At 38.3% G+C, this 19,003-nt stretch overlaps 1 protein-coding gene across 1 annotated transcript in view; it reads left to right on the forward strand.

Moving 5' to 3' along the window:
- CNTNAP4 (contactin associated protein family member 4) overlaps window positions 1-19,003 on the forward strand; it is a 199,697-nt gene that overhangs the window by 96,444 nt on the left and 84,250 nt on the right. The window contains exons 8-11 of the mRNA XM_069963476.1: window positions 724-985; window positions 1,669-1,818; window positions 3,569-3,740; window positions 16,099-16,205. Coding sequence (XP_069819577.1) covers window positions 724-985; window positions 1,669-1,818; window positions 3,569-3,740; window positions 16,099-16,205 — 691 coding nt within the window. The remainder of the gene's footprint in view (window positions 1-723; window positions 986-1,668; window positions 1,819-3,568; window positions 3,741-16,098; window positions 16,206-19,003) is intronic.

Raw genomic sequence — 19,003 nt, forward strand, 5'->3', positions numbered from 1 at the left:
GGCTTAGAGTATCTGTGCCCTTACTTTGCACCACCCCTCTGTCCCTCCTCCCTACCCTCTTCATCATTAGGAATGTCACTGGAACATTTTCTCCAGTCTGATCATTGCACAGGTGCCTTAAAGATCCAGCCCTTGTTCAGTGTTCACACAGCTAAGGGATAGGAGACAATCTGCCCTGAGCATTCCTAATGATGAGGAGGGTGGGGAGGAGGGACAGAGAGGTTGTGCCAGCCTAATGCATATACAATCTAAGCCCTGACCTTTGGGCACAGGGCTTCCAGTTTAAAATTAGTTTTTAGGACAATAACTGCATCACCTCCCGAACGGACCCCAGGACAGCTCAGAGTAAAAGCAGCTATCGAAAGGTACAAGCGGTTTTGGGGGGTCAGATTGTGGGTACAGAGTCACTTTAAGGGATTAAGTAAGAGGTTTGGGTCCATAAAGCCACTCAGCCTTGGCAATAGTATTTAGATACAGGACAGCAAAATAAATCCTTACCCACGTGCACTCAGCAAGATTGTTCTGCACCTAAATTGTGTTAATATATGTGTAAATTCTTTAATGGGAATACGTTAAAAAAAATTGACACCTTGAAATCTTTTTTTTTGATAACCTAAAACCTGTTATTTCAGAGACTCTTTCATTTAGATACATTTTATATTATTTGTGACTTGATGAAATACACAGACAACAATGTATTTAAGGCTATTTTCTGTGTTCTAGGGAAATGTTTCATTTTCCTGTCAAGAGCCTCCAGTGGTTCCAGTGACATTTCTAAATTTACAAAGCTATTTGGTTTTGCCGGGATTATCTTTGCAAGAAGAAGTTGCAATCTCTTTTTATTTTCGCACATGGAACAAGGAAGGCTTCTTGTGTGCAACTAAGCTCAGCTCTGCTCCTTTCCAGTTTGTAGTATATATCTCTGATGGGAAACTTAAAATGAGTCTTTTTAAAAATGGAAAATTGTATCTGGATACAGTTACAGGTATGAACAATACTTGTTACTCTGCTGAAAATTGTTCCTGTGATAGAGAATAAATAGGGCCATAAGTGTAAATTAGAAAGTAAAATTAGAAACATTTTATGGTCATTGAGATTGTTGATAAATCAGTAATTTGACCAGATATGTAACATTATCAGCTTGTAATTTAAAGTAGTAAAAGGACAAAAAAAAACTCAACTGGAAAAACATGGCAATCATGATAAAGATTGGGAACAATAGCCCATTTCCAGTAATTATGCCACGTGGCAAGTTATTTCTTTTACATAGCACAACTTTTTTTTGTCACTTTACTTTCAAAATGTAAAATGGGGGGGGGGGGGTGCTTTGAGATAACGGCTGGCAGGAGAGGAGTTTTTATAGTTACAATCTTATTCCCCTAAAATGTATCCCCTTCTATTAATAAATTAATTATTCTCTATTATTATTAAAGGGGTTATTTAGTAGAGCTGTTCTTGCAAAAACAGCACCACACCTGTCCCAAATTGGCAGTGGTATTGCAATTCCCTTCATTTACTTCAATAGAATAGAAGTGCAAAACTACATCCAAACAGAAGACAAGAGTGTTGTTTCTGAAAAAAAATGGGTGCTTGGACAACCCCACCATATAATTAATGTTTTATTCACATTTTTCTTTCCTAACTTGCACGTTGTGCATAATTTCAAAGGTTTTGAGCTCAACAATGGACAGTGGCATTATGTTTCCCTCATTGCCAAAAAGAATCGTGTAAATCTTATCATAGATAATGATGGATCTACAAGCTTATATATGACCTTACCATTTCAAGTTTCATCAACAGAGAACTACTATTTTGGAGGTAAAGTGCTGATTGTCCATTAATCCACCCCCTGCAATTTGCATGTCTTATTACTTGTGTCTTTTTTTTTTTTTTTCCTTTTTAAATGTCTGGTACATTTTTTTTTCTTTTTTTTTTTCTTTTTTTTAAATAAATTAAAAGTCACAAAGAGGCTATGTTCACACAACGTCAAAAATATTAAAAAGGCGTCCGATTTTCATATTTAAAATAACGTCAGTTTTTGCCGACATTTAACTGACTGCAATGCAGTTAAGTCAATGGGAAGACGGACGTCCAATGCACACAGCGTATTGAATAACAGATGCTTTTGCTGCGGACGTCAAAATAATGAACATGATCATTATTTTCGGACGTCTTTTGCAAACAGTGTACGTTTTTATTTGTAGTTCACACTCAGTTTTCCTTTTGTCACCGTTCTGTTTCCGTTTTTACTATTAAATTCAATGGACTTTTCAGTTAAGCTACAGCCAAAGTTTAATTAGTAATTCCAAACTAGTATAATGTACAAACACCTGTCAGTGCACTAAGCGGAGGTCAGGCTGCTAAATAACGTCTGTTATTTTGGACTCAAAATGACGGATGTCATTTTAAACGGAGATGAAAACACGTTGTGTGAACATAGCCTAAAAGTCACTCTCGCCATCTGACTTTAGAGTCTTTGGTTTTTCAGTGTGTTTCAAACATTCTTATATTCACTATGATCCCTTACAGGGAACATAGCCTCAGACTACAAAAAAATAAAATTCAACATGGACTATAGACCTAAAAATAAATTTCCCAATGGACACAAATTATTAGGAATAACCCCAGTTAGGTTATATATAACATTTCATAAAAGCGGTAAATGCATTTGTGCATTGTTAAATTTGTGTGCATGGCTATGTCCACACAGCGTTTAACAGCAACCGTTGCCCAGCAACGGACGCTGTTAAACTGCTGGCCACCGGGCTGCATTAAGGACGTTCCTGCAGCCGATACCTTTGTATCAGGTGCAGGAATGTTCTTTTTTTTTACTATTGATTTGTGGGCACCATCGGGTGAATACACTTCAATGTAATGTGCGGGCGCCGCCACATGTTACATTGCGTGAACAGCTATTTCTGGAAATAATAGGCAGGTACATTATTCTAACACCCTTTATAAAGAATGTGAGTTAACATAACGCTGTGTGAACACAGCTGATGGCATTGCTTTGACTTCAATGCAATGCCGCCCCTGGAGTAAAGAACGAGCGCTGATTGCATTGCAATCAGCATCCGTTCTTTACTGAATTATTACGTAGTGTGACCATAGCCTATATAACTTTTTTTTTTTTGAGTGATTTGACATGGCCAGAAAGCTAGCAGCAGATGTGCTATTTTTATTTGATCTCCCACTGAGGAAATTCAAATGATGTTTCCTGTATCCTAGTCTAAAATACAGTTGTTTGTTTTTAGAATGAGAAACTATTTAAACCTTTATTAAAAAAAATAAAAATAAAAAAAGTAGATATCTGTATAGCCTAAAATCTTTCTCAGGTCTTAGCAGTTACTCCTGTGTTCACCTGTTTTTCATATCATTTTTGATATTTATCACTGACAGACTGGCACATTTGTAGAGATTTTTTTTTTAAAGTAAATTACGTAATATATATATATATATATATATATATATATATATATATATATATATATATATATATATATATATTTATATATATATATATCCCCCCCCTTCCTTAAAGGTAAAGGACTTCTTTTTTTTTCTTTAGGTTGTTCCAACAGCAGTGGGCATCATGAATGTATGAAACCTGTTAGTACTTTCCTTGGATGCATGAAATTGATTTCCATTGGGGCAAGGGTGATTGACCTTACACAAGTACAGCAAAGTATGCTTGGTAATTTCAGTGATCTTCAGATTGATTTATGCGGTATTATTGACAGGTAAGGGATTCATATTTCTTTGACTCTTAACATAAAGGGGGACATTTATTAAGGAGTCTAATATGTTTTGTTCCAATCGCTTGTGACTAATTTGCTAAAATGTAGCACTGCCATAGTGAATGTATCTAAGTAAAAAGTTGCACAAAAAGTGGCAAAATTGCAAAAATGTTAAAACGTCTCAAATGAAAAGTTGTGTGTTAATCCAGGATTATGCAAACTTTTAGTTGAATGCTCAAAAGAGGCAGATTAAAAAATAAAGTTGCATCTAAAAAAAAATATTCCCCTGTCGAATACTGGTTCATAAATAGAACTTACAGCAAAAATGGTTGAAAAATGCAATTATTCACCAAAAAATAGGCCGCAAAGCCCTTGATAAATTTCCCCCAAAGTGTAAATCTTTCTGCATGCCATGATATCTCACTAAAACTAAGGCTTGGCCCACAGAGCCAGGATTTTTGGCCCACCAAGGAAATCAATAGATTGCCTTAAACTGGCCCATGGGCCATAGCAGCGGATTATAATATGGGCAGTGTTGCAGCATTGGGGGAGTCAGCTTCTTGTGGACCAGTATTGTGGCTCTATTGGGGTAATTAATTACTTGTGGGGCAATATTGTGGCACTTTTGGGGGGTCAGCTACTTGTGGGGCAGTATTGTGGTACTATTGGGGGAGTCAGCTACTTGTGGGGCAGTTTTGTCGCACTATTGGGGAATTAACTTGCGGGGCAGTATTGTGGCACTATTGTAGGAGTTAACCCTTTGAGGCCCAGGCCCAAAATGACCCAGTGGACCGCGCAAATTTTGCAGCCTGTATCTTATACTTTACCTACTCCTCTGTAGCGGCGCAGTAAGGCCAGGCGTCATCTTGATGACGTCACTTGCGTTCCAGCGGTGCGTTCCACCGTTAGAACGCAAGTGACCTCTTCAGGATGGCGCCCGGCCTTACTACACCGCTACAGAGGAGTAGGTAAAGTATAAGATATAGACTGCACAGGCAGTCTGTATCTTCATAAATAGACTTCATGAAGATACAAACTGATACAAAAGATACATACTTTACCTACTCCTCTGTACTGTTGCAGTAAGGCCCGGCGCCGCCATCTTGATGACACCAGTTGCATTTTGGCGGTGGAACGCACCGCTAAAACGCAAGTGACGTCATCAAGATGGCGGCGCCCGACCATACTACACCGCTACATAGGATTCGGTAAAGTATAAGATACAGACTGCAAAGGCAGTCTGTATCTTCATGAATGGATTTAGGGAGAGAGAAACTTTTATAATAGGGACAGTTAAATTCAGTTGATAGGTTCTCTTTAACTACTTGTGAGGCAGTATTCTGGTACTGTTGGGGATCAGTATTATGGGGTTCTCTTAAGGAAACTAATATTGCATGGTCTACAGGAGGGGGAATTATTACCTTTATGGAAAAGGAGCTTGTATATAGGTTAGTAGGAGGTGTTATAAAAGTGTGCTCCACTGGAGTCTATGTCACTGCTGTACGTATTGCCCATGATGATGAATGCTTCCTGCCACACAAGAACCAACATACTAGGCTGCAGTTCAGCCATCCCATGGCGGCACATGCAGCAGTCATGTGGATACTTCCCTCCCTAAATTTTTCTTCACCCTGCCCTCTACCTTCCTATCTTTTACTTGTCATGTCACAGCAATATATAAAATAATTTATCATAGTGTACAGCACGATAAAGGCTGCAAGCAACTGTCAATAAATATCTTTAGATATCTTTAATTAGATGCTCACCGTATCTAGGGTAGGAGATTTTCTGCTGCTTCTCTGCAGAGTCTCCATCATTTGAATGGAGGCCTGGTGTTTATATTCTCAAGACCAGATGGCATTTTTCTTACTGAGTTGTTTTAGTAGCTCTAAGAATGAAGCAAAATTAGATATGGAGCTAGAACTTTAATTGGACATTTGCAGGAAAACTTCTCTTATCCTGAGGAGTTTATGATGCAGTCAGTTTGATAATGGCTGGAAATTTTCTAAAACTCTGCTATGTCCTTGTTAAATTCTCATTTTAATTTTAAACATACAGGCTTTTTATGGTTTCTTCGGACCACTTGCCCTGGTGATCAGACATACAACTCTACATGGACAGTGCAATAGTCTAACAATTGGAACATGGGCTGATTATTTTAAATCTTTCTATGTTTTCATTACCGAATGTAACGACTCTGCGGGGAAAGGCAACTACCCGGTAGTTCAAGATGAAACACAATAGAATGGGTAACACGAAAGCAGAAATTAAATATTGTACTGTAAATACCACATAACAACAAATTGCTATGTGACAGTAATATATTTTCAACTTACAGAACGGTGAGCTTTCCTGGGCTATCAGAAGGTGAAACCGCACTAAATTTACAATGCAAACATGGAGTATATAATGAGCTGCAAGATATAGTATGATCAGATATAGTATGTTCATTACGCATAGTTTTAACTGTGAGCAGTGCAGCATCTTGGAGTCAATTAGAGGTCAACAGTGGGTGCTGTATTATTGACTTGCTAATTTGTTGTCTATTCGCACCTCTCTGCAGTAAAGTACAGTGCAATATGTACTGTATCATTATAGTAACATGGTTGGTAAGGTGGAAGGAAGTGGACAAGAGTCCATCAGGTTCAACCTAAAGAAACCCTACTGTGTTGATCTAGAGGAAGGCAAAAACCTCTATGAGGCAGACGACATCACAAGGAGAAAATTCCTCCCTGACTCCAATGGCGATCAGAATAATCCCTGGATCAACGTATCATCAGAGATCTAATGCCCATAACTTGTAATATTATATTTTTCAAGAAAAGCATCTACTTCTACTACATGTAATTTACTACTCACCATTTGTACTACATGTAGTGTACTGCTATCTAACTTACTGTACTGCTATTTGCCTATGCTCTATATCATTTACTGATCTCTACCACTGCTATCTACTTATACTATAAGCATTGTATTGCTTAATACAACTGGTACATGCACTACTTCTATGTTCATGTGATGGTATGTACCAATAGGGTGTATACTGTATGAGATGTACTATACTGGTCTATACCAGTGGTGCATGCAATATACTGCTCTCTACATGTGCTCCATGTGCTCAATAGTACTAAACAAACTTTGCTGTCATCTAGAAGTGATACATTTACTGTACTTCTCAAAATGTGTATCAGGATGATCAGCTACTTTGTGCATTATGGGGGCGATTTATTAAACTGATGTAGAGTAGAATTTGCTCAGTTGCCCCTAGCAACCAATCAGATTCCACCAATCATTTCCAAAAGAATCTGTGAGGAAAGAAAAGTGGAATCTGGTTGGTTGCTAGGGGCAACTGGGACAGTTTCACTTTACACCAGTTTGATAAATCTCCTCAAAAGTTTGTGTACTGTATATTACCCCAAAAAGCTTACTCTCTTACCTAGGAAGTGGTATACTCACCTTCTTCAGATGCGGTTAGTTAAATGCCAAGAGCTCAGCTTCAGAGAAGTTGCCAAACCTGGAAACTTTCATAAAGTTTGCTCAACACAAATTTTTAGCTTTAAGTTGACATTTTTGAGGCTTTGCACCTAACTACTACTTAAGAGTAACTAGTATATGAATGATACAGTAATGTATCTGGTGACATTTTGTATGTGGAAACATTCAAACAATTTATAATCATTACAAGACTATAAAAGCAATAATTAGGACAATGTTTTTAGATAAAATTGCAACACAAACAATGTAAAGTGTTCCTAGAACTCCTTCCTACGGTGTGATAGTGAGAGATTGAGTCACAGAGAGTTTAGGTCTAGTTGCAAAATGATACCTTTACTGAGAATTTTTTTTAAAGGTGCAATATAGTTAACAGTTATGGAAAGTACAACTAAGGGGGGGGGGGTGCCTTTCTGTATACAGATTGTTTTTAGCTTGTTTGGGCAATAAACACATTTTTCTTATTATTTGGATGTCCATGATTCATTTATCTAGTTCAGGCTTTTTCTTTTGTGTTGTAAAGAGTGATTTCCTCAGCAAGAACAGGCTGGTTCCCTCAGGCAGAAGTCACATATCTGGTGTAGTTAGCAGATCATACTTAACAGGTTGACGAACACAGGAAACAAAGAATAGTATATACTCCACCACACCAGACTAAACTCAATTGAACTGTTCTGAGCACATGGCCCTCTCCACCCTTACTTATAGATGTCAGGACTGTTCCCTATTGAAGAACAGGAGCCGGAGGTGACTTGACAGGGGATTGTTAAAGGAGACTTTTAGGAGGGCTGTAATAGGCCTAGAGGTAGGCGAGGATGCTGACAGACAAACTCTACAAACAGGTGGCAGAGAAAGAAGCATGCATATGATCACATACACAGTTAACCCTTTTGTAGCATCCAGCTACACAGGTTCACACACCTTTCATCCACAGAATACCCTATGTTAGACTACATATAACACCTACGCGGTGTTATACTGCTGGACGGTGGGCGATGTTCGGTGCGGTCCTCCAGCCGATACTGCTGTATCGGCTGCAGGAACATTATCTTTTTACAACTTAATTGCAGGCACTGTTGTGGGTGCCCACAATTCAATTAACCAATAACTACAATGTAAAGTATGGCCGCTAGCTGTACTTTACATTGTGTGAACAGCTATTGTTTCCGGACACTGTTCGTCGAACAGCATCCAGAAATAATCGGCATGTTCATTATTTTAACGTCCATTCTAAAGAACGGACATTAAAATAACATAGATGAAACACAGCTGGCGGCATTGCATTGAATTTAATGCAATGCCACCACTGCAGAAAAGTACTGACGCTGATTTCATTGCAATCAGCGTCTGTTCTTTAAAAAAAAAATAACGGTGTGGGAACATAGCCTTTCTCTGTATAAACTTTTAGACTGGTGATTCCCTACACATATATACATACAAAAGCGGTGAATTACAGGGTTCTGGGACAATGCACATACAGTTTATTAAGAAAATAGTAGTAAGTCAAATAAAATACCGATGAGAATTTAAACATTAATTCTTCTGTCTAAATCTTCACATTACATTCATTGTAATGGTGAATCTTGATGTTTTTATAAAAATGCTGATGAAATAACATAAGCCTAAATGTCAGTGAAATGGAAAAAAGCTCATTACAGAGAGAAGGGTTTGTGGTGTCACATTTAGGAGGGGCTGAACAGTTTGATTAATAGCTAGTGCACTGGCATATAAGTCTTCACACCCTACCGGTGGCGTCATCAAATGTTAACTTGGAAAGTAGACCTTTCTCACATAAATCAAATATGTCAGATGGAGAAATAGCATTGGTAAATACTATTGCTTGTTGCATTTTATATCAGGTATGGATGCCATAGCTGGACAGCAAAAGAAGAAAGGCAAAAATATCCCAACACCATCTAAATAACTTGGTAATGTGAAGGGCAAAGATATATGTATGGCTATGATGTAATAGACTACATCTCACACAACGTCAGTTTTGAATTAATAACTGCCGTTGTTGCCGATTCACAACAACGGACGAGATTAATTCAAAACTTACATGCACTGCAGGCTGAGGACATCCCGTATGGAGTGTATACACACCGTATACACTCCAGCCAGGATCCCTAGTGGCTGCACAAAAAAACTGTCATGTCAGTTTTGTGCGACCGCTACTTACTGAATAACAGCCACAACAGCCTGATAAGTCACACAAAGGAGTGTGCCTCTCCGGCCGCATGCTCCATTGTTGGCTATGGTGAATAGGGATGCAGGCGCACACGGATGCGCCCGCATCCCAATTAAGCACAAAGGAATATAACACCTATATTTTTCACCCCCAAAAGGTTAATAAAGACAACATGCCAAAATTAATAATATATTTCCATTTTTATTAACACATGATCCAATAGTTAAAAACACCCATTAAAATACAGTTGGAGGGACTGGGTACTGGTACATTCTTGGCAGCTAAGATAAATCACATAAATACTAGAGCTGAATAAAAAACTATATCAACTAGATTTGCATTTCCAGGGAAATACATAGTGCTTGAAAAGAGCACCCCTTTAACAGTGACTTCCCTTTAAGAAAAACTTTAACCCTGGGTCGCGTCCCTTTAAGAGCAACTTGGGTCGCGTCCCTTTAAGAGTGACATGAGTCCCTTTAAGAGTGACATGCGTCCCTTTAAGAGCGACCTGGGTTCCTTTTAAGTACAACTCGAGTCCCTTTAAGAGCGACTTGGGTTCCATTAAGAGCGACTTGGGTCCCTTTAAGAGCGACTTGGGTCTTAAAGGGACCCAGGTGGCTTTTAAAGGCAGCCGGGTCACTCTTAAAGGGACCCGGGTGGCTCCTAAAGGGACCCGGGTGGCTCCTAAAGGGACCCGGGTCGCTCTTAAAGGGACCCAGGTGGCTCTTAACGGGACCCAGGTGGCTCTTAAAGGGAGCCTGATCACTCTTAAAGGGACCCTGGTCGCTCTTAAAGGGACCCAGGTGGCTCTTAACGGGATCCAGGTGGCTCTTAAAGGGAGCCTGGTCACTCTTAAAGGGACCCTGGTCGCTCTTAAAGGGACCCAGGTGGCTCTTAAAGAGAGACCCAGGTCCCTTTAAGAGTGACCTGGGTCCCTTTAAGAGCGACATAGGTCCCGTACCTTTTGGAGCGACTTGGGTCCCTTTAAGAACAACATGCATCCCTTCTCTTTAAGAGCGACCTGGGTCCCTTTAAGAGCGACATGGGTCCCTTTAAGAGCAACACGGGTACTTATAATGGTAAAGATCATTGCTCGGTTACCATGACAGTCTTACTCATGTCAGTGAGACAAAATCATTAAGGACCTTCCATCTTCTACATCTTCTATTGGCCAATAGTGGACATGTGACTGTGTGGATGTTGTGATATATTGACTGACAAGACCTTAGAATTTCTATTGGCTGCTATATTTCAGCTATTTGCATATGTGCTGTGATTAGCTGTTAGCGTTTAAAGAGTGACCATTATTTCCAAAGGGCCATTATTTTCTATGGGAAATTAGGGGTCTTTAAACGTAAATTTCTTAAAAACGACAAATCCGATCAAAACCATAAATAGATAGCACACCTTTCACCGCAGAGGGCTTCGAAACGCAGTGTGAACAGAGTCTGTGCACAAAGCGGTTTGGGCTGTATTAATCACAGAAAAATGGCTGGAAGAAACGGAAAAAGAATATGGATTACAATATAGTGATTTTTCAAGCACTATAATAAATACATAAATATCAATACCAAAATTCAAATAGTTGGCACTGTCAGCCTCTTGACAAAGCAAGCAGCGAAACGTGCGTTGAGGCGCACACGGTATGGGGGTCTGAGAGACTGGTCCGGTGCAGGGTTTATGATGTGGGCTGATGGGGGACTGTAGTGGGACATAATATTCATGTGCCTGGACCCGCTCTATATAACTTAATGCACTGCTATTTATCTATATCTACAGTATATCTTTCTCATTGCATTGGCACTTTATATGTACTTAATTTGATTTGTGATATATTTAGCAGTATTTGAGGTGGGTCCATATCCTGGTATAGGTTTTGAGGCACAAACAGCAGTTATTAGGATTTGTGAAATACTGCAATTCTAATTTTCCTTTCCCCACAGACCCCATCTATATATATATATCTGGCTTAAGAGCTGCATGACAGCGCCAACTATTTGAATTTTGGTATTGATATTTATGTATTTATTGATATAGTTATTTATTCAGCTCAAGTGTTTATGTGATTTAGCTTACCTGCCTAGAATGTACCGGTACCCTGTCCCCCCAACTGTGTTTTAATCAGTGTTTTAACTATTGGATCATGTGTTAATAAAAATGGAAACATATAATTAATTTTGTCATGTTGTCTTTATTAACCTTTTAGGGGTTGAAAATATAGGTGTTATATGTTGAAACTTTGAGGTTTTCACCCGCAGAAAATAATAAATAATTAAGTTTTTTTTTTTTTAATTTGTAGATGTATTCTCAGCACAAAGGAAGTTAAATCCGGCCCAGGATGATCTTCACAAACACCGGCCTTTCTGTGACCCGGCCATGTCACAGAACAGATGGTGTTTTACGTCGTGTTAACATGGCAATGTAGGACCAGACAGTTGCTCGAACACTATATCATATAGATGACACAAATAAGGGCATGTGATAGATACACGTTATAGATTTTATTGCAAAATAATCCACAAAAAACACCATAAACACCCAATATCTTCCTATGAGTTAAAGTGGTGAACCCAAGTCAACACTTGATGCTCTACACTCTACTACAAGCTACATTTTATTTTACTCCTCTCAGTACAGTTTTCCAGCTTAACACATCAATAATATCCTTATGACCTTAAAGTGAGTTGAAAATTGCTTTTTCTCTTCATCCTATGTTTACACTAAATCTCTCTTGACTTTTATTAGATCCCTAAAACAACTTTTCAACTTAGAGAAATCTTTTTTAACTTAGTTCAGCTCTTAAGAAAAAGAGTTTGTCCTTGAAATCTCTTCTTAATTGTATTGCAAAGGACCAATAAAAGAGATTTATCCTCTTAACATGAAATAATATATAATTTATAGTTCTCCATTTCAATAAAATATAAAACACACAAGATGCTCTACATGAGAGTACTCTATTTTTAACCAGTTGTTGAATGGTAGAATGAAAATATGAATGACTAAATGTATATGGTCAAATAAATTCATGTGTTCTGATTTCATTTGAAAGACACACACATTGAAATAATATAGTTAAAGAGGTCTCAATATTGCTCTTATATTGAATACATTGTAAGGATATGTTCACACAAAGTACTAACAATGGCCGTTGTTTGACTCTCAAAACAACGGCTGTTATTTGGAGTATCGAGTAACAATAACGGCCACTGTTTGCTACATTGTGTGAACGAAAGGCCATTATTTCCATTCTCTGTAATTGAAAAGATCCTGGTTAGAAAACATTGGGCATTGTTGGATGAAAAGTTGCATTGTGTAAAAATAGCCTAAATGATATTCTGCCCTATAATATAATGAAAGGATAGCCAGTAGTACATGTGGATAAATTAACACCGTTTAAATTTACAGTAGCCTTTGGCTCCCCTTTTTCTATCATCAGGCAGAAATGACATCTGTTTGTTAAAAAAAAAGAGAGAAAGGAGGAGAAATCATGCTATAGTCGTTGTCCAAACAGCATAGTTATACAGGAAAAGTACATTTACTGAAATTATAGGGTATCAAAGTAATGCAGGTTATGCTTTTTTGACAGCTTTACATTTATTATACCTTTACAGATGTTTGTAACATAGTGATCATACTGTCTTAATGAATGTGTGCGTAAAGGATACAACATCTGAAAGTATTCTTTGATCAATTTACACGCTGTATAACATCGGCCATTCTGTGAAGTTCAACCCTGCTAGTACTGAAGTACTGGCCAGAAGAGCTTCATTTCTTTTGAATTGGAATGTGGGCACATTCGGGTGTACAAGCGTTCCAATTAACCATTGCAGACAATGTAAAGTGCAGCTGGAGCTGCACTTTACTCTTTCTCCACTGTCAATTTTGTGCGGCCCTTATTCATTGAATAGTGGGCGCACAAAATTTGCATGTCAGTTTTTTGTGAGGCAGCATGGAATCCTGGCCGGAGTGTATACAGTGTGTATACACTTTGACCGGGATTCCATAGAGTTCAATGCGATTGGCCGCTGTCATTAAATAACGGCCGTTGTTGCAAACCTGAGAACTTGTTGTGTGAACTTTCCCTTGAAATGCAGCCATATATAAAAAAATATTGATCCAGTCAAATTAAAAGAACAAATGTTGTGCTTAAAAAAATGTATATTGATCTAAGAACCATTCACCTGTATACATATTGTACAACTTTGGAAATGCAACTTAAAAAAAATGTGTAACAATTATTATGGGTTATTATAAAAAGGTACCATAAACATAAATAAAAAAACGTTAAAAAAAATGGGAAAGTTATCATGGCTATTTTGGTGCAGCCCAAGCAAGAAGTCAAAATTTTTTAGAATTGCATCACTTGCACAAGAATGTACAGCTTTTTGCCAAGTCTTCATTTTTGTTTAACTTTGTAAAAGAAACTTGTAACAATCAGGTATGTGATACTGATACAAAATACATAATTTGACAGTGGTGCATGGTGTGAAGGGGACATGCTGTCCCCATGCACCAAATTTACTATAAGTTATGTTTTCACACAGGTGTGAATTGTATTAGAAGCCAAAATAGTGTAAAATATTTTAAAAAAATTATATTTTATTTAGCATGATCATTTTAATAGATTTTTGTATAGTGACACATCCACTTTGTTGTTGTTTTTGGTAAACTAAACTAAGCCTGCAGGTGGAGGGGGTATATTGATTTCAAGTAACAACCTACTTTTCCCATACCCACAGTGATTGGCGGGAGCGGCTGTGGGGCCCCCACCAGAATCCGGGATCTACGGGGTGTCCACTTAGTGACCCAGCTGATGGACTGGCCGCTCAGCCAATTAGTGACTGGGGCAGAACGCCGCTCCAATCACTGATTGGCTAAGGGTGCAGTCCTTCAGAACGTCACAACTCTGGGGGAAATGAGTTCCGGCGGGGGTCTCACAAATGCTCCAACCATTCACTGTGGGCACAGAGAGAGATAAATTGTCACTTGAAATCTATTTCCCCCTCCCCCTGCAGGTTGCCGGCTTTTAGTAAACACCGAACTTCTCCTTTAATAGGAAATAAGCCAAGTGTATATGTGGCTCACTGCCTGGTTGCCGTTATGAACCCTGGCAAAATATACAGATATTTAGGGGGGTTGGGAGAAATAGTTGTCATCCAAACAAGCATTCAGACAACAGCTACCTAAAGTTTATGGCTAACTTTAAAATACTGGTGCTTTCTTTTACCTTAAATTAAAATATGTCAATAAATGAATGTAGTATAGGCTGCTATTAACATAATCTGCCCTTTAAACAACCTCAATCACATGCAAATCAGTATAACACAAAACATCATATAGGATAATAAGTTTATCAGATAATATATGCCTATTATTGCAATGCTTATGAATAGAAATTAGCCTATTTACATTAAAAATGAAGTGAAAAGCTTAGTTTGCTTGGCAATCGGCTTTTATGCTGGCCACCTTTGATCTCTGTGCCTCTCCCTGCCACTCCACCCTGGGTACCTGGAAAGGCCGGATCCAGTCCTGGGAAACTGGGAGAGCGACAGGGAGCAGCATGTAGATCAAATGCAGCCCGAGTAAGAGCTGACTGCCAAAAAACTAAGCGCATTGCTTCATTTTTAATGTAAATACGCACATCTCTACTTAAGTGCTGCGGAATCTGTTGACGCCATGCAAATAAATATTATTATTATTATTATTATTATTATTATTATTACCATAATCTGTTATAGGCAACATGTTACGGCAATGTTGTACACCCCAATTTAAATTTTTTTTTCCTTTTTATGGGCCCTTACAGTTGTGTACAATCATGCATTTCACACATTAGTATTACATCCCTATACTTCTGAAACTTGACTTTCACATCTTCCAATTTACAATGGTTCCACTGCATTGTTATAATTACTAGAATTGCTCTAATTATTAAGTATTCCTCTAAATGTATAGATTTAAGTGGCGTCAAGCTGAGCAGTGTTTGCAGAAACTAGGAGATGGCTTTAATGACTGTGCTGTAAAGAAGTTGCAGCTAGTTATAGGTTAGGTTTATATGTGTCTTCACAATATACAATTTAATTTAAGGCTGGGAATGGTTGGTATTATTAATACTTTTATGGCAATTTTAGCTTTTTTTTTTTCTCAGCCTAGGTTGACCTGGTATATATTGTAATACAAATGAATTCCATTTACTGTCACTGGTAAATTTTACACAAGTTCAATAAAACATTTAAATGCCCTCGCTTAAATTTAGCCTAATTAGGGAAGAACAAAACTTTTAATTAGACTTATAGAAAGTCTAATAGTAGATTAGGTGTCAAGGAGCAGCTACAAAATATACTGGTTTAGGTAGAAAATTACCATCCATGATTGATCAGTTCTTAGTCATATCGGTAAAGTGGACAAATTCTTTCCATGTGGTCATTATTGTGTACTAGACTGGAGTATTAAATCATGATCCATAATATAGCCCAGAATGACATTTACAGCTCACACAATGAAATATGCTATTACTTTTGTTCTTCTTAATGAGCTGCTGTCAGTGCTCTTTATATTTTACATTTCAATATTACTCGAAATAATACTAATAAAATGTGTTTGCAGTTTTTCACCTAGAGCGGACTTTGGTGTATGGATTTCTCTTCTCTAAAATGCTAATGCGGCAATCTTGCTTTTCAGATGTTTTCCTAATTACTGTGAGCATGGAGGAATGTGTTCACAAACATGGAGTGATTTTTACTGTAATTGTTCAGACACGGGATACATGGGAGCAACTTGTCATTATCGTAAGTATTACCGTTATGAAAATATATGCCGCCATAGTCCTATAATTCAGAGGTAGTTATTTTTTATATACATTGCTCTAGGTTTGTGTTTTTGAAAGCAAAAGTTACCTTTTTGGAGTTTATTTACTTTACTCCTGAGTTTAAATTGTCAAAATTCTGCCAATTTCCAGTTTTGTCCTTATTTTTAGCCGTTTTATGTGCACATTGTTTTTTTTTTTTTTTCTGTTGTCGTTCACTTTCAGTCCAGCTAAATTAGGCTAAAAAAATGATGTACGAATGTATCCTAAAGTTATTTTAGAAGAGGCTCTCCTTCATTCTTATATTTGTGAACTCTTTTGAGCACAATAGTTCTCTTGCTGAAATTGCTAATTATTTTGTTACTTTGTAACATCTCCATTATGAGATGTGTGTGAAATGTAAGTTTATTTTTAAATTGATGATGCTGATTTACAATACCAGACATACAGTATAAGGCCATGTGCAGACTATGTAAGGGACCGGCCGTTCCTTGACCCGACCTGTCTCTGAAAAGATCATCCTGGCCGGTACTGGCGCCCGCATCAGAACTCCCCACAGCACACTATGGAATGTGGGGCCGGAGCCACTCGCTCCATAGTGTGCACTAACAGATATTTCTGCGGCCGCTATTCAATGAATAGAGGCCACAGAAAACTGACATGTCGCCGCTAGGGATCCCGGCCGGAGCGTATACTATGTGTATTCGCTCCGGATGGGATCCCTTAGACGGCAAGGTAATGTATGTTTTTGTAGTAATCGTCTGTGGTTTTAGAAAAATATACGTTGTGTGAACATAGCCTAAGGCTGTGTTCACACAGCTTTTAACAGCTTCCATTGCATAGCAACGGACGCTGTCAAACTGCCAGTCACAAGGCTGCAGTCAGGATGTTCTTGCAGCCGATACCTCTGTATTGGCTGCAGGAACGTCCTTTTTTTTTAACATTGACTTGTGGATATCGTCGGGTGTTGCCTGCAAATCAATTAACCATTCACTTCAATGAAAAGTGCGTCCACCACTGCACTTTACATTGTGTGAACAGCTATTATTTCCGGAAGCTGTTCATTTTTAAGCGTCCTAAAATAATAGGCAGGTACATTATAAAGAACAGGTGTTAAAATAACGATGTGTGAATACAGCAGACGGCGTTGCATTAACTTCAATGCAATGCCGCTCCTGCAAAGAACGGACGCTGATTCCATTGCAATCAGCGTCCGCTCTTTACATAAAAACAACGTTGTGTGAGCATAGCCTTTATGTTTTATCTGTAGTCTTAGGCAATGCATTAAATAAGCAGATCTGTGGGAAGACATTTCTCATCACTTTACCCTCATCCACCTAGCTGTCTTATCACATTCAAGACTTCTTCTAAGTATATTGCTCTCAATTCCTTGTAGTCCACCCTGCTTTCTGCTACTATCTTGACTTTCAGATTTCTTACTGTTTTCTCTCCTCCTGTGCTTTTTTAATCAGTCCTATAATATAGCAGCACAGCATCACATAGAAAATTAGAATCAATCAGTTAGAGAGCTCTGAATAACTTTGTAGTACTGCCCATTGACTATCTAGTCCATAATGAGCAAAAGTAGTCAAGAGTTTTGGCCTATTCACAGTGATTAAATGCGCTCTACATGCACAATTATGCACACAGATAGCTGTTGATTTCTGGGCACTACACCAACATCAACAAATGACAAGTGGTCCTGGAACATTTCCCACAAAGCTATAAATCCATCTGCTCATATATATTTATTTACATTAAAACCTATAGATGACTGTTGTGATTTAGTTTGCAGCCCCCTAGGGAGCATGTTACCCTTTAGTTGTTTGTCTGTGCAGTGGATTATTCCCAATTTCGGGTCTCCTACTGTTATGAAGAGTCAAAGAGGAGTTGTTACTCAGTGTTTGTGCTGCACTCTGGCACGCCTCTCCACTCCTTCCTCCTACCTCTTCTCAATGAATAATCTTTGCTGCCCAGCCTCCTGCTCACTCACGCTGTCAGCCACTAGAGCAGATATATCTGATGAAATTAATGCTGATAAAGGGCAAATAATCAGAGATGACATGAAACAGTATTAGGCTATGTTCACACATAGGATTCCTAGCAGTCTTATGGTCAGTCTTTTTTCAACCAAACTCAGGAATGGAACTGACAGGGCAAAATTATATTGGAAAATTTGCACAGTTTCATTTTTTTCAACCAACTCTTAGTTTTGGTTGAAAAAAATCTGACCAAAAGACTGACAAAAATACTATGTGATAATACAAAAATACAGCTATGTAAGGACTGTGCCAAGTGGTGGACCTAAATGGCCATGTCTGCTGAGCTACTATTACTAATATGGCTCAAAAGCCATCTTTTCTTTAGCAACAGATGATTCCAGGAGACCTATGGACTTCTTCAACTTTGAATCAGGACCTATTAAAAATTTAACTTTAACTTTCATCTCTAGCTCACCTATTGCTAAGTCTCAAGACAGCCCTCCAAAGACCAATCAGCCTTGATGAAGATCCATGGCCTCCACCTATCTACTGTAGATCTCATTCTGCTCATTCTGTTAATATTTTCTCATAGACTTGAGATTATTGATGGAATGTGCGTCCGGACGGAGACTTGATTGTGCTCTGATGACATGTCAAAAGATGTTTTTAGTGACAGGTTTGCTTATTATGTTATTGCCCCACAAAACAGTTATGTTATTGCCCCACAAAAGTTATAAAAAATACTAATAGACACTTCTTATGGGAAATGCACCTACAGTGCATTTTCTCTGCATTTACT

This window comes from Dendropsophus ebraccatus, chromosome 3 (assembly GCF_027789765.1).
Source record: "Dendropsophus ebraccatus isolate aDenEbr1 chromosome 3, aDenEbr1.pat, whole genome shotgun sequence".
In the NCBI taxonomy this organism is placed as follows: domain Eukaryota; kingdom Metazoa; phylum Chordata; class Amphibia; order Anura; family Hylidae; genus Dendropsophus; species Dendropsophus ebraccatus.